This window comes from Ranitomeya imitator, chromosome 10 (assembly GCF_032444005.1).
Source record: "Ranitomeya imitator isolate aRanImi1 chromosome 10, aRanImi1.pri, whole genome shotgun sequence".
NCBI classification, from domain to species: Eukaryota; Metazoa; Chordata; class Amphibia; order Anura; family Dendrobatidae; genus Ranitomeya; species Ranitomeya imitator.
In genome coordinates this window covers 22,962,560-22,978,906 of record NC_091291.1, presented here as the reverse complement: position 1 = coordinate 22,978,906, position 16,347 = coordinate 22,962,560, and the positions used below count along the sequence as shown (strand labels likewise).

The following is a 16,347-nucleotide window of genomic DNA, read 5'->3' as shown; positions in this document are numbered from 1 at the left end:
TATTCTCTTTCTGACCTCCCCCCACCTTTGTAATTCCCCCAGTAAATACCAGCAGGCTCCGGCCCCCTGCGGCTATTGTAATGTATGACTGGCCTGTTTTTTCTATTGGCCTGCCCTGTGTATCTGTGTTATATATTCTGTGTGTTGTAAATAAAGTGTGTTCTTTTAGACTGGAAATACCTGGAGTAGCAGTCAGCTTTTATATGCTCCCATGTAATCAAGAAATTCTAGCCAGCGTCCTTCATTCAGAGTCCAGCAGAAGCGGAGTGGACCTCCTGAAACATGGGGGGTGCTGTAAGAGGTACTACAGCACAGTAGACCCCGTTACACTGCTCCTATGGACAGGAATATAACTACTATAATACTATCCCCTATTCAATGGGGGAAATAATTATTTGATGCCTTGCTGATTTTGTAAGTTTTCCCACTGACAATGACATGAACAGTCTATAATTTTAAGAGTCAGTTAATTTTAACATTGAGAGATAGAATGTCAAAAATAAAATTCAGAATATCACATTGTATAAATTCTATAAATTTATTTGCATTTTGCAGTGATAAATATGTATTTGATCCCTCTGGCAAACAAGACTTAATACTTGGTGGCAATACCCTTGTTGGCAAGCCCAGCAGTCAGACGGTTTTTGTAGTTGATGATGAGGTTTGCGCACATCTCAGGAGGAATTTTGCTCCTCTCCTCTTTGCAGATCATCTCTAAATCATTAAGGTGTTGATGCCGGCACTCGGCAACTCAGAGCTTCAGCTCCCTCCATAAGTTCTCTATGAGATTACTGGGCCGAGTAGAATCACCGTTTCTACTTTATTCCTCCATCTCCAGCCGGTCCGCATCCTCCTCTTTAATTGTGAGCAGCCAATGTTTCAGTAGACAGCGAAGTGGGATGGTGATTATGGTGTCGTCGCTGCTCACCAAGGGTCTCCCAGTGTGCCGTCTGGAAAATGTAGCGTCCCTGGCCATAAGCACTTGTCCACGTGTCAGTGGTTAACTGGACCTTCCCAGTAACTGCGTTGGTCAGGGCATGGGTGATGTTACGGGACACGTGCTGCTGTAAGGAGGGGACGGCACACTGGGAAAAATAGTGGTGACTGGGACCAAGTACTGAGTGTCAGCTGCCGCCATGAGGTTGCAGAAAACAGGGCAAGCTGTCTGGAAATGTGACCATTCAGTGTTTGGGTGCTTTATTTCTGCTTGCGTTCCAAGGCTTGGGGTAGGGACAGCTGAACACTGCACTGGAACAAAGAAGTGGACATGATTGCTGATGAGAAGGTTCAATGACAGGTGCAGGGTGGGTGAAATCTGCACCTGTGTCTTGGACAGGGGACATATAAGGGGAAGAGGCAGTGGTGTCACCCACAGACACTGATTATGGACTCATGCGTTCACTTTTCTTCTTCATCTAGTGCAGACCACCATCACTTTTACCGCTCTTTCTCTCGCTATCTCATTCGCTCTCTCTCATTCTCTCGCTGTCTCTCACTCATTCGCAACACTGCAGTTATATTATAGATAGTAAACAGGGAAAGTGTACAGCTAACACACTGACTCACCAGTGTCGTCTTTAGTTGAAGATATTCATTTTCGCTTTGCTTCTTCATCCAGCGCAGACCGCCATTGTTTCTTCCACTCAGGACTCGTTTCTGCAGAAAATAACAGTTATTTAGAGCTCTACTTCCAGAGCACATTCCCCAATTTTTTCCCAACTTCTACACCACATCAGGTGAAGAAAAAAAGCTACAGTGTCACCCTGAACAGTAACAGGACTTCCCCCCCCCCCATTGAAAACAGCATCGTTAAACATAAAATACATCACAGCAGTAATAATATCCATTAGCAGCCCCAACAATGATAATGTCCTACATCCTGGCACCTTCCTGTAAAAACGTCCCCCATCCTGGCCCCCCATTTAGCTCATTCCAATCATGACCCCGTATGTTTTCCCATCCTGCCCCCATGTTTTCCCATCCTGCCTCCATGTTTTCCCATCCTGCCCCCATATGTTTTCCCATCCTGCCCCCATGTTTTCCCATCCGGCCCCCATATGTTTTCCCATCCTGCCCCTATGTTTTCCCATCACGCCCCAATATGTTCTCCATGTTCTTTTCAGCACCAGACTGGAAAACACTTAACCCTTGGCTTGAAATCTGTCTGACGTTGGGTGCTCTCAGGAACAGTTGACTGTCTTCTCTTTCTGGTCACCCCACTGCCTCTTCCTGCCTGTTGCAGTGCTTTGGCTCCCTCCCCCTCTGTCCTGCAAAGCTGGCTCTACGTGCCACCTTCCCTTGTTAAAACAGTGACTTCTTCATCCACCACCTCGTCTTCCACTCCCTCACTCTGATCCTCCTCCTAACTTGTTGACTTAACATAATTTGTTGGTAACTGTGTCTCATCATCCACCTCTTTAGACTGTAATTGCCGTTTTTCACTCTCGGCTTCTGATCCTTGCTGTTCAAAGATTTGGGCATCACCGCACACGATCTCCTCATGTTCCTCTTGAAACTTGCACGGTGAGAGGCTAGAAGAAGCCATAAATGGAAAGGTAAAGTGCTCCTTGGAGTGTCCGAGTGTGGGATCACTTGTCCCCTGGGACTCACCATGGTGGGAGGATCAGGGTGAGCATTATGTTTTCCAGACTCTTGGCTAGTGAGACTCGAGTGTGTGGAAGACAGGGTGGTGCTGGGAAACAGACAGGAAGCATTATCTGCCATCCAACCCCCAACTTGCTCTCACTGTTCTAACTTCAACAGTATTGTCCCGCATCCCCTTACAAAGTGGGACAGGAAGTTAGGTCTTGTCGATGAGTGTTTGTTGCGCTCCTGCAGCAGACACAGTTTTACCTAGACCACAGCTTCAGCCACTGCGTTCACCATCAGCATCACATCTGCTTCCCCGTCGCTTTGTGCCTTTTATATTATGTACATAGCTAAGAGTGGCTTTATTAGAGAATATCATTATTTAAATTGGCCCTGAAAAGACTTTTGGTTATACACTGTGTTCCAAATAATTATGCAAATTAGATTTAAGTGTCATAAAGATTTAATTGTTTTGTTTTTTCAAATAAACTCGTGGATGGTATTGTGTCTCAGGGCTCAATGGATCACTGAAATCAATCTTAAAACACATGTGATAATTAGTTTTCCAGGTGATTCTAATTAAAGGAAAACTAGCTCAGTAGCTGAAAATGAGCCGCGAAACGTGCATGGTGGGGAATCGAGCATGGCACATGAGTATTTGGATCCTTGATTGAGTACCGAGCGTCTCCAGGATGCTCGATCATTGGACATGACCAATACTAACAATTATTTTCATACGCATTGCCTTTATGTTTAGGTTCTTCGCCTTGTTGTTATGACTCTTATTATACCTGTAATGCGCAGTTCCCAGAACCTGCGATGCTCTGACCCCTTCCTAGCAATGACTACGTATAAAATAACCTCAGCCCTTAGGACTTTCCAATGTTTCCCAATGTAACCTACACCGGAACAACTGGTGAGAATTTGGAAATCTGCTTTTTTTTTTCCAGTAAAGAAATAAACAGACAAATAGAAGGCGCCAGGGATTATCAGAGACGTGACCTCTGCGGTGACCTCTGGGCTGGACGCTGCCAATAAATACAGCTCTGTCCGTGCAGGTGGAGCAGCATCAGAGACCGGCCTCACCTGCAGAGCACACAGCCTTCACCTCCAGACACAGAGAACATGAAGTCCTCCACTCTCTGCCTCATCCTCATCCTCTCTCTGCTCACCCACCAGGGGCTCAGCGCCTCTGTGAGAGGGGTAAGTCAATATTCAACTTAAATACTGTATCTATACTGTTCCCCATAGTCATAGAGCTATGCATCACTTAATTTAAAGAGACAGCTTCACTTAAAGGGCAACTCTACTTTTGGATTTTTTTCACTTAACACATAGAGACGGACTTAGGTAACAATTTACTAATAGGATATTATTACTTATTATGCTTCATTTACCTTTAGCAATGAGTTAAAATAAGTACACTTACTGTCAAAAATTAAAGAGTCGTGTGACTTATTTTGACATATGTTTACGGTTAAAAACAGACTCCTAAGTCGGAAGAATAAAAAAAATTGTTTTAGAATCAGATTTCTTTTTAAATTGCTACAAAACGTAAAGGCAGCATCGGAGGTAATGAATGTATATTAGTAAGTTGTTACATATGACTAGCTCTACATGTTTAAGCAAAGAAATGCCAAAATGGAACTCCCCTTTAAGTGAAGCTGTCCCTTTAAGAGCTGCCTTTTATAAACTTATTTTCGTGTTTCTGCCATTGCAGAATGAGATCCTGGATTCTGCAGATCGTCTCACCGTGCACTCGACAGAGGAGTCCGGAGACCTGGTGAGTCTCCTCCAACCACATAGTGACCACTAATCACATCGCAGTCCATTAACTATTCCTTTCACACTGATTGGAGACACTTGCCTAATTTGACGCGCACCAAATTATCCAATTGACTATTTGTAACATTTTCCACCTTTATGTTAGAGAATATATACAGTGTATATATAAAGATTTTTTTTCCTTAATTATGGCAGTCACCGATTGCGTTGAACAACGAGATATTTTCCTAGTTTTACAATAATTCTTTATATCTACTGACAATCTCTCTCTTTGTAAATCCGTCTTTCAATACTGGAGACTGGAGACGTCTGGCTCGCTGTCAGATGGTTCTCATGTTCTTTTTATTTTGCGCCAAATTCGGTGCACACTTCAGAACGTTTAGAAAAGTTTGGAAAATAAATAAATAGAGAGCTAGATATAGACAGATACAATAGATAGATAATAGATAGATAGATAGATAGATAATAGATAGATAATAGATAGATAGATAGATAGATAGATAGATAGATAGATAGATAGATAATAGATAGACGATAGATAGATAATAGATAATAGATAGATAATAGATAGATAGATGATAGATAGATAATAGATAATAGATAGATAATAGATAGATAGATAGATAGATAGATAGATAGATAGATAGACAGATAATAGATAGATAATAGATAGATGATAGATAGATAGATAGATAGATAGATAGATAGATAGATAGATAGATAGATAGATAGACGATAGATAGATAATAGACAATAGATAGATAATAGATAGATAGATGATAGATAGATAGATGATAGATAGATAGATGATAGATAGATAGATAGATAATAGATAGATGATAGATAGATAATAGATATATAATAGATAATAGATAGATAATAGATAGATAATAGATGATAGATAATAGATAGATAATAGATAGATAGATAGATAGATAGATGATAGATATATAGATAATAGATATATAGATAATAGATAGATAGATAGATAATAGATAGATAGATTATAGATAATAGATAGATGATAGATAATAGACAGATAATAGATAGATAGCTAATAGATAATAGATAGATAGATAGATAGATAGATAGATAGATAGATAGATAGATATATGATAGATATATGATAGATAATAGATAGATAATAGATAGATAAATAGATAGATAGATAGATAATAGATAATAGATAGATAATAGATAGATAATAGATAGATAATAGATAATAGATAGATAAATAGATAGATAGATAGATAGATAGATAGATAATAGATATATAATAGATAGATAGATAATAGATATATAGATAGATGATAGATAATAGATAGATAGATAGATAGATAGATAATAGATAGATAATAGATAGGTAATAGATAGATAGATAGATAGATAATAGATAGATAGATAATAGATAGATAGATAGATAATAGATAGATAGATAATAGATAGATAGATAATAGATAGATAATAGATAGATAGATAGACAGATAATAGATAGATAGATAGATAGATAGATAGATAGATAGATAGATAGATAGACGATAGATAGATAATAGACAATAGATAGATAATAGATAGATAGATGATAGATAGATAGATAGATGATAGATAGATAGATGATAGATAGATAGATAGATAGATAGATAGATAATAGATAGATGATAGATAGATAATAGATATATAATAGATAATAGATAGATAATAGATAGATAATAGATGATAGATAATAGATAGATAATAGATAGATAGATAGATAGATAGATAGATGATAGATATATAGATAATAGATATATAGATAATAGATAGATAGATAATAGATAGATAGATTATAGATAATAGATAGATGATAGATAATAGACAGATAATAGATAGATAGCTAATAGATAATAGATAGATAGATAGATAGATAGATATATGATAGATATATGATAGATAATAAATAGATAAATAGATAGATAGATAGATAATAGATAATAGATAGATAATAGATAGATAATAGATAGATAATAGATAATAGATAGATAAATAGATAGATAGATAGATAGATAATAGATATATAATAGATAGATAGATAATAGATATATAGATAGATGATAGATAATAGATAGATAGATAGATAGATAGATAATAGATAGATAATAGATAGGTAATAGATAGATAGATAGATAGATAGATAATAGATAGATAGATAATAGATAGATAGATAGATAATAGATAGATAGATAATAGATAGATAGATAGATAATAGATAGATAATAGATAGATAGATAGATAGATAATAGATAGATATAGATGATAGATAGATAATAGATAGATAGATAATAGATAGATAGATAGATAGATAGATAGATAGATAGATAGATAGATAGATAATAGATAGATAGATAGATAGATAATAGATAGATATAGATGATAGATAGATAATAGATAAATAGATAATAGATAGATAGATAGATAGATGATAGATAGATAATAGATGATAGATAGATAGATATAGATGATAGATAGATAGATAATAGATAGATAGATAATAGATAGATAATAGATATAGATAGATATAGATGATAGATAATAGATAGTTAATAGATCGATAATATAAAAGATGCATAGATAATAGACAGTTTGTGAGTCCTCCCTGTGCTTCCTCCGGTTTCCCCCGCCCTCCTTACTGATAGGGGGATTAGATTGTGAGCTCCGATGGTGACGTTATTGATGTATAGTCGATGATGGCAGATGACATAAATACATGGCTATATACACTATATACAGTGACAATTTCTCGCTTCCTTCTTCCAGGCCTCTTATTTCCGCAGGAAGCGTCACACCGTATTGTCCATCTGCACTTATTGCTGCAACTGCTGCAATAACAAGAAATGCGGCATCTGCTGCCGGACATAGAGCCGCCACCCCCTGCCAGACATGCTCCGGACCCTCAACCCACAGGACACGGAATCGTCTGTAAATAGCTGAGCCGAGCTTCTTCGCTGATTTTGTCAGACCTCTCAGTGATGTCACATTGTGTAATCGATGTTTGCACAGGACTGCAAACCACATGAATGACCCGATCAGCACTGCTACACCTGTTACCTCCTTATAAGAAAGTATTATCTGAGCGATGGATATTAGAGGGGGGAGGCATGTAGGCGGGTCACCCAATATCTAAGCTGCTCCTCACTCATCTCTTTATATATGTGTGTGTATATATGCTCTGACCTTTCTATATTATATTTTTCTATAGATAATAAAGCTGTTGTTTTATAGATTTCTTGCGTTTCAATAGGGGACTGTCAGCAGAATAAGAACTGTCAGCCCCTCCTCCTATAAGGGCGCACTGCTTTTTTTGGCTTTGGCAAAAGCGCCTGTGCCAATGCGACAATCCAGTCTCCATAAAACGTGTCAATAAGGGTTCATTCACCCGGTGTTTGCAGATGGGATCAGTCAACAATGGAGCGAAGCATCCCCAGTGCAGTGCAATTATGGTCACAGACAAGAGTTGGGCTCCCAGGGGCCACACAGCTATCAGACTGGGTGTTTCTGCCAAAATATGATCCCATGCAAAAACTCAGGAAATTGCAAGAATCCATATAGTTTTCATATCCCTGACAAGTCACATTTGACCACTAGGGGCATCACTGATAATTAATTAGGGAATCGTCCTGCATGTGATTGTCCAGTATATTCCCTTAACCCTGCTGTTCTGTTGGTCAAAAATGACCGACCTTGAACTTCAATATTCTTTAAAATATTCAAGATGCGGCTCTGAAACCCGTGGCCGACCGACCCATCCTCATTTAAGTCAATCAACCACAAGTTTCAGAACCGCATCTTGAACACCCCAAAAAATACCAAAGTTCAAAATAGGTCTCCCCAGACCGAACAGAACAGCAGGGTTAAGCCTATAGTTAGATAGGAAACCATTATGTGCTATAATGTTAAGACACTGATGGGGCCTGGAAAATGAAGGGCTGGGGATTTGCATGTCATTCACAGCTGTGGCCCCTGAGGTTATATTTTAGGAGGCACCTGAGAGCTGTAAAACACATTGTCTACATCCTGCAGATGCCCTAACCCTGGGGTAAGAGAGATTATTACCCCTGACCTGTCCTCCAATATGTGCAGACTGACAATGAATGCAGGAGCGCCATCTACAGGAAGGTGATCACCTCTGCACCAGTGTCATTAACTAGACTTGTGGACCACATTTTGGACAAGGCCAGCATAGTACCATAGTACAGTGTCCCCCTATAAACAGTGCCAGCATAGGGTCTCCTCAAAAACAGTGCCAGCTGAGTGTCTCGTCATATATACAGTGCCAGCAGAGTGCACCCTGATATACAGTGCCAGAAGAGTGCCTCCTCATATACAGTGCCAGGAGAGTGTCTCCTCATATACAGTGCCAGAAGAGTGTCTCCTCATATACAGTGCCAGAAGAGTGCACCCTCATATACAGTGCCAGAAGAGTGCACCCTCATATACAGTGCCAGAAGAGTGCCTCCTCATATACACAGTGCCAGAAGAGTGCCTCCTCATATACACAGTGCCAGAAGAGTGTCTCCTCATATATACAGTGCCAGAAGAGTGTCTCCTCATATATACAGTGCCAGAAGAGTGCCTCCTCATATACACAGTGCCAGAAGAGTGTCTCCTCATATATACAGTGCCAGAAGAGTGCACCCTCATATACAGTGCCAGAAGAGTGCCTCCTCATATACAGTGCCAGAAGAGTGTCTCCTCATATACAGTGCTAGAAGAGTGTCTCCTCATATGTACAGTGCCAGAAGAGTGCCTCCTCATATACAGTGCCAGAAGAGTGCCTCCTCATATACAGTGCCAGAAGAGTGCACCCTCATATACAGTGCCAGAAGAGTGTCTCCTCATATACACAGTGCCAGAAGAGTGTCTCCTCATATATACAGTGCCAGAAGAGTGTCTCCTCATATATACAGTGCCAGAAGAGTGCCTCCTCATATACAGTGCCAGAAGAGTGTCTCCTCATATACAGTGCCAGAAGAGTGCCTCCTCATATACAGTGCCAGAAGAGTGCCTCCTCATATACAGGGCCAGAAGAGTGCCTCCTCATATACAGTGCCAGAAGAGTGTCTCCTCATATACAGTGCCAGAAGAGTGCACCCTCATATACAGTGCCAGAAGAGTGTCTCCTCATATACACAGTGCCAGAAGAGTGTCTCCTCATATATACAGTGCCAGAAGAGTGCCTCCTCATATACAGTGCCAGAAGAGTGTCTCCTCATATACAGTGCCAGAAGAGTGTCTCCTCATATACAGTGCCAGAAGAGTGCCTCCTCATATACAGTGCCAGAAGAGTGTCTCCTCATATACAGTGACAGAAGAGTGCACCCTCATATACAGTGCCAGAAGAGTGTCTCCTCATATATACAGTGCCAGAAGAGTGTCTCCTCGTATACAGTGCCAGAAGATTGCACCCTCATATACAGTGCCAGAAGAGTGTCTCCTCATATACAGTGCCAGAAGAGTGTCTCCTCATATACACAGTGCCAGAAGAGTGTCTCCTCATATATACAGTGCCAGAAGAGTGCCTCCTCATATACAGTGCCAGAAGAGTGTCTCCTCATATACAGTGCCAGAAGAGTGTCTCCTCATATACAGTGCCAGAAGAGTGCCTCCTCATATACAGTGCCAGAAGAGTGTCTCCTCATATACAGTGCCAGAAGAGTGCACCCTCATATACAGTGCCAGAAGAGTGCCTCCTCATATACAGTGCCAGAAGAGTGCCTCCTCATATATACAGTGCCAGAAGAGTGTCTCCTCATATACAGTGCCAGAAGAGTGCCTCCTCATATACAGTGCCAGAAGAGTGCACCCTCATATACAGTGCCAGAAGAGTGCCTCCTCATATACAGTGCCAGAAGAGTGCACCCTCATATACAGTGCCAGAAGAGTGCCTCCTCATATACAGTGCCAGAAGAGTGCACCCTCATATACAGTGCCAGAAGAGTGCCTCCTCATATACAGTGCCAGAAGAGTGCCTCCTCATATACAGTGCCAGAAGAGTGTCTCCTCATATATACAGTGCCAGAAGAGTGTCTCCTCATATACAGTGCCAGAAGAGTGTCTCCTCATATACACAGTGCCAGAAGAGTGTCTCCTCATATATACAGTGCCAGAAGAGTGCCTCCTCATATACAGTGCCAGAAGAGTGTCTCCTCATATACAGTGCCAGAAAAGTGTCTCCTCATATACAGTGCCAGAAGAGTGCCTCCTCATATACAGTGCCAGAAGAGTGTCTCCTCATATACAGTGCCAGAAGAGTGCACCCTCATATACAGTGCCAGAAGAGTGCCTCCTCATATACACAGTGCCAGAAGAGTGTCTCCTCATATATACAGTGCCAGAAGAGTGTCTCCTCATATACAGTGCCAGAAGAGTGTCTCCTCATATACAGTGCCAGAAGAGTGTCTCCTCATATACAGTGCCAGAAGAGTGCCTCCTCATATACAGTGCCAGAAGAGTGTCTCCTCATATACAGTGCCAGAAGAGTGCACCCTCATATACAGTGCCAGAAGAGTGTCTCCTCATATACACAGTGCCAGAAGAGTGTCTCCTCATATATACAGTGCCAGAAGAGTGCCTCCTCATATACAGTGCCAGAAGAGTGTCTCCTCATATACAGTGCCAGAAGAGTGTCTCCTCATATACAGTGCCAGAAGAGTGCCTCCTCATATACAGTGCCAGAAGAGTGCACCCTCATATACAGTGCCAGAAGAGTGCCTCCTCATATACAGTGCCAGAAGAGTGCACCCTCATATACAGTGCCAGAAGAGTGCCTCCTCATATACAGTGCCAGAAGAGTGCCTCCTCATATACAGTGCCAGAAGAGTGTCTCCTCATATACAGTGCCAGAAGAGTGTCTCCTCATATACAGTGCCAGAAGAGTGTCTCCTCATATACAGTGCCAGAAGAGTGCACCCTCATATACAGTGCCAGAAGAGTGCCTCCTCATATACAGTGCCAGAAGAGTGCACCCTCATATACAGTGCCAGAAGAGTGCCTCCTCATATACAGTGCCAGAAGAGTGCCTCCTCATATACAGTGCCAGAAGAGTGCCTCCTCATATACAGTGCCAGAAGAGTGTCTCCTCATATATACAGTGCCAGAAGAGTGTCTCCTCATATACAGTGCCAGAAGAGTGTCTCCTCATATACAGTGCCAGAAGAGTGTCTCCTCATATATACAGTGTCAGAAGAGTGCCTCCTCATATACACAGTGCCAGAAGAGTGTCTCCTCATATACACAGTGCCAGAAGAGTGCCTCCTCATATACAGTGCCAGAAGAGTGCCTCATATATACAGCGCCAGAAGAGTGCCTCCTCATATACAGTGCCAGAAGAGTGCCTCCTCATATACAGTGCCAGAAGAGTGCCTCCTCATATACAGTGCCAGAAGAGTGCCTCCTCATATACACAGTGCCAGAAGAGTGCCTCCTCATATACAGTGTCAGAAGAGTGCCTCCTCATATACACAGTGCCAGAAGAGTGCCTCCTCATATACAGTGCCAGAAGAGTGCCTCCTCATATACACAGTGCCAGAAGAGTGCCTCCTCATATACAGCGCCAGAAGAGTATCTCCTCATATACAGTGCCAGAAGAGTGTCTCCTCATATACAGTGCCAGAAGAGTGTCTCCTCATATACAGCGCCAGAAGAGTGTCTCCTCATATACACAGTGCCAGAAGAGTGCCTCCTCATATACAGTGCCAGAAGAGTGCACCCTCATATACAGTACCAGAAGAGTGCCTCCTCATATACACAGTGCCAGAAGAGTGTCTCCTCATATACAGTGCCAGAAGAGTGCCTCCTCATATACACAGTGCCAGAAGAGTGCCTCCTCATATACAGCGCCAGAAGAGTATCTCCTCATATACAGTGCCAGAAGAGTGTCTCCTCATATACAGTGCCAGAAGAGTGTCTCCTCATATACAGCGCCAGAAGAGTGTCTCCTCATATACACAGTGCCAGAAGAGTGCCTCCTCATATACAGTGCCAGAAGAGTGCACCCTCATATACAGTGCCAGAAGAGTGCCTCCTCATATACACAGTGCCAGAAGAGTGTCTCCTCATATACAGTGCCAGAAGAGTGCACCCTCATATACAGTGCCAGAAGAGTGCCTCCTCATATACAGTGCCAGAAGAGTGCACCCTCATATACAGTGCCAGAAGAGTGTCTCCTCATATACAGTGCCAGCAGAGTGTCTCGTCATATATAGTGTGTCACGATTCCCCTGACCGCTGTCACCAATTGGTCAGGATTCACACCGTGACCGTCACCCCTACGTCACGGGTCGGGGTGACTTTAGGCCAACAGACGGCTATCACATGTGCAGGGGGGCTTATCTTAGTTATCCCTCCACTCCACGATGTGATGAAAAACCACACACAAGGCTATTGGCCTCTTGCTTACAGCAGGGGCTTATTCTAGGTATCCCACTGCTTTCAATATACCACAAACTGCAGGGATTTATGTATATCCCGCTTACAGTTCCACTTAACACTTGCAGCTCTCTGGCGCCCCCTTACTTTCAGGTCAGATTAGGTACTGCACCCTGGGTAATTAGTCGCCAGGAAGGCTGCCTGCTATGTACTGGCTATTGGGCACGCTGCAGCGACGCGGTAAACTACTCCCACTCAGGCAGGAACAATAATTATCAAACCCGCAGTTGCTTCAGCATAATCCAACAGTCAGCGCACTTTCGCTGCCACCAGCTTCGATTAAACGGGTCCGAAGCTAACCCAACACAACAGTAACAGTAGCGTATTTTCCCTTCAAGAGACTTAGGGTACGGTTTAGAACAGGAGAACGAACTAATATATAATAGTATATCCCATTAAAATTAATTAGGCAGTGCTTTATCAAAAATATTTTATAAAGAAGTTACAAATGAGACAATTGCAAATATGTACATGGGTAATTATAACATAAAGGGAATAAATGAGAAAAGCAACACTCACATGTTTAAAGCATAACAGGCATCCAGGCTAGTGGAGTTTTTCCATATGTCCCAGCTCATTTGGACGTGCTGCTGGCTTCAGAAAACAAGCAGTCCAGAAGGAGAGATCAGCAGAAGAGCCTGAGCTGGGGCTCCTGCCACAAACTTAATACCTTAAGGCTTTGACATCACAGAAGGGCTGGCTTATTCAGACCCTCCTCTCTCTACATTCTGCCTAAACTTTAAACTATTCTCTCTAATTTCTATAACTTCACTACAAAACATGACAGAGTCAGACCAAACCTATCATTCATCTCGGATTAACGTGAGCATTCTAATGAGATCAAATATGTCCTATCTGGGATACATATTTACAGAGAAAACCCTACTTCTTTACCAGACAGAGTTAGAAGCCCGAGTTTCAAGGGATGGGTACCTACACCGAGTGGGAATACGAATACAGTTAGGGCCAGAAATATTTGGACAGTGACACAATTTTCGCGAGTTGGGCTCTGCATGCCACCACATTGGATTTGAAATGAAACCTCTACAACAGAATTCAAGTGCAGATTGTAACGTTTAATTTGAAGGGTTGAACAAAATATCTGATAGAAAATGTAGGAATTGTACACATTTCTTTACAAACACTCCACATTTTGCTTGGTCTGGGGGAAAATGTGTGTAAATGGGTTAGTAACTGGCTTAGTGATAGAAAGCAGAGGGTGGTTATAAATGGTATAGTCTCTAACTGGGTCGCTGTGACCAGTGGGATACCGCAGGGGTCAGTATTGGGACCTGTTCTCTTCAACATATTCATTAATGATCTGGTAGAAGGTTTACACAGTAAAATATCGATATTTGCAGATGATACAAAACTATGTAAAGCAGTTAATACAAGAGAAGATAGTATTCTGCTACAGATGGATCTGGATAAGTTGGAAACTTGGGCTGAAAGGTGGCAGATGAGGTTTAACAATGATAAATGTAAGGTTATACACATGGGAAGAGGGAATCAATATCACCATTACACACTGAACGGGAAACCACTGGGTAAATCTGACAGGGAGAAGGACTTGGGGATCCTAGTTAATGATAAACTTACCTGGAGCAGCCAGTGCCAGGCAGCAGCTGCCAAGGCAAACAGGATCATGGGGTGCATTAAAAGAGGTCTGGATACACATGATGAGAGCATTATACTGCCTCTGTACAAATCCCTAGTTAGACCGCACATGGAGTACTGTGTCCAGTTTTGGGCACCGGTGCTCAGGAAGGATATAATGGAACTAGAGAGAGTACAAAGGAGGGCAACAAAATTAATAAAGGGGATGGGAGAACTACAATACCCAGATAGATTAGCGAAATTAGGATTATTTAGTCTAGAAAAAAGACGACTGAGGGGCGATCTAATAACCATGTATAAGTATATAAGGGGACAATACAAATATCTCGCTGAGGATCTGTTTATACCAAGGAAGGTGACGGGCACAAGGGGGCATTCTTTGCGTCTGGAGGAGAGAAGGTTTTTCCACCAACATAGAAGAGGATTCTTTACTGTTAGGGCAGTGAGAATCTGGAATTGCTTGCCTGAGGAGGTGGTGATGGCGAACTCAGTCGAGGGGTTCAAGAGAGGCCTGGATGTCTTCCTGGAGCAGAACAATATTGTATCATACAATTATTAGGTTCTGTAGAAGGACGTAGATCTGGGTATTTATTATGATGGAATATAGGCTGAACTGGATGGACAAATGTCTTTTTTCGGCCTTACTAACTATGTTACTATGTTACTATGTTACTATGTTATTTTAGGAGGTCAAAAGTAATTGGACAAATAAACATAACCCAAACAAAATATTTTTATTTTCAATATTTTGTTGCAAATCCTTTGGAGGCAATCACTGCCTTAAGTCTGGAACCCATGGACATCACCAAACGCTGGGTTTCCTCCTTCTTAATGCTTTGCCAGGCCTTTACAGCCGCAGCCTTCAGGTCTTGCTTGTTTGTGGGTCTTTCCGTCTTAAGTCTGGATTTGAGCAAGTGAAATGCATGCTCATTTGGGTTTAGATCTGGAGATTGACTTGGCCATCGCAGAATGTTCCACTTTTTGGCACTCATGAACTCCTGGGTAGCTTTGGATGTATGCTTGGGGTCATTGTCCATCTGTACTATGAAGCGCCGTCCAATCAACTTTGCAGCATTTGGCTGAATCTGGGCTGAAAGTATATCCCGGTACACTTCAGAATTCATCCGGCTACTCTTGTCTGTTCTTATGTCATCAATAAACACAAGTGACCCAGTGCCATTGAAAGCCACGCATGCCCATGCCATCACGTTGCCTCCACCATGTTTTACAGAGGATGTGGTGTGCCTTGGATCATGTGCCGTTCCCTTTCTTCTCCAAACTTTTTTCTTCCCATCATTCTGGTACAGGTTGATCTTTGTCTCATCTGTCCATAGAATACTTTTCCAGAACTGAGCTGGCTTCTTGAGGTGTTTTTCTGCAAATTTAACTCTGGCCTGTCTATTTTTGGTATTGATGAATGGTTTGCATCTAGATGTGAACCCTTTGTATTTACTGTCATGGAGTCTTCTCTTTACTGTTGACTTAGAGACAGATACACCTACTTCACTGAGAGTGTTCTGGACTTCAGTTGATGTTGTGAACGGGTTCTTCTTCACCAAATTAAGTATGCGGCGATCATCCACCACTGTTGTCATCCGTGGACGCCCAGGCCTTTTTGAGTTCCCAAGCTCACCAGTCAATTCCTTTTTTCTCAGAATGTACCCAACTGTTGATTTTGCTACTCCAAGCATGTCTGCTATCTCTCTGATGGATTTTTTCTTTTTTTTTTCAGCCTCAGGATGTTCTGCTTCACCTCAATTGAGAGTTCCTTTGACCGCATGTTGTCTGCTCACAGCAACAGCTTCCAAATGCAAAACCACACACCTGGAATCCACCCCTGACCTTTTAACTACTTCATTGATTACAGGTTAACGAGGGAGACGCCTTCAGAGT

The 16,347-nt window shown here is 41.8% G+C and overlaps 1 protein-coding gene across 1 annotated transcript; it reads left to right on the top strand.

Moving 5' to 3' along the window:
• The first annotated feature begins 3,658 nt into the window (after positions 1 to 3,658).
• HAMP (hepcidin antimicrobial peptide) lies at positions 3,659 to 7,334 on the top strand. Its single transcript, XM_069742941.1, has 3 exons — positions 3,659 to 3,792; positions 4,310 to 4,372; positions 7,168 to 7,334. Exons 1-3 carry the CDS (start codon positions 3,715 to 3,717, stop codon positions 7,267 to 7,269), a joined length of 243 nt encoding a protein of 80 aa, XP_069599042.1. The 5' UTR covers positions 3,659 to 3,714; the 3' UTR covers positions 7,270 to 7,334.
• Positions 7,335 to 16,347: the final 9,013 nt, after the last annotated feature.

Excerpts from the sequence above, each read along its gene's own strand:
- HAMP (XM_069742941.1), top strand. The coding sequence starts at position 3,715 with ATGAAGTCCTCCACTCTCTGCCTCATCCTCATCCTCTCTCTGCTCACC. Across the intron at positions 3,793-4,309 it reads TCAGCGCCTCTGTGAGAGGG|AATGAGATCCTGGATTCTGC; the intron begins GTAAGTCAATAT and ends CTGCCATTGCAG. Across the intron at positions 4,373-7,167 it reads CAGAGGAGTCCGGAGACCTG|GCCTCTTATTTCCGCAGGAA; the intron begins GTGAGTCTCCTC and ends TCCTTCTTCCAG.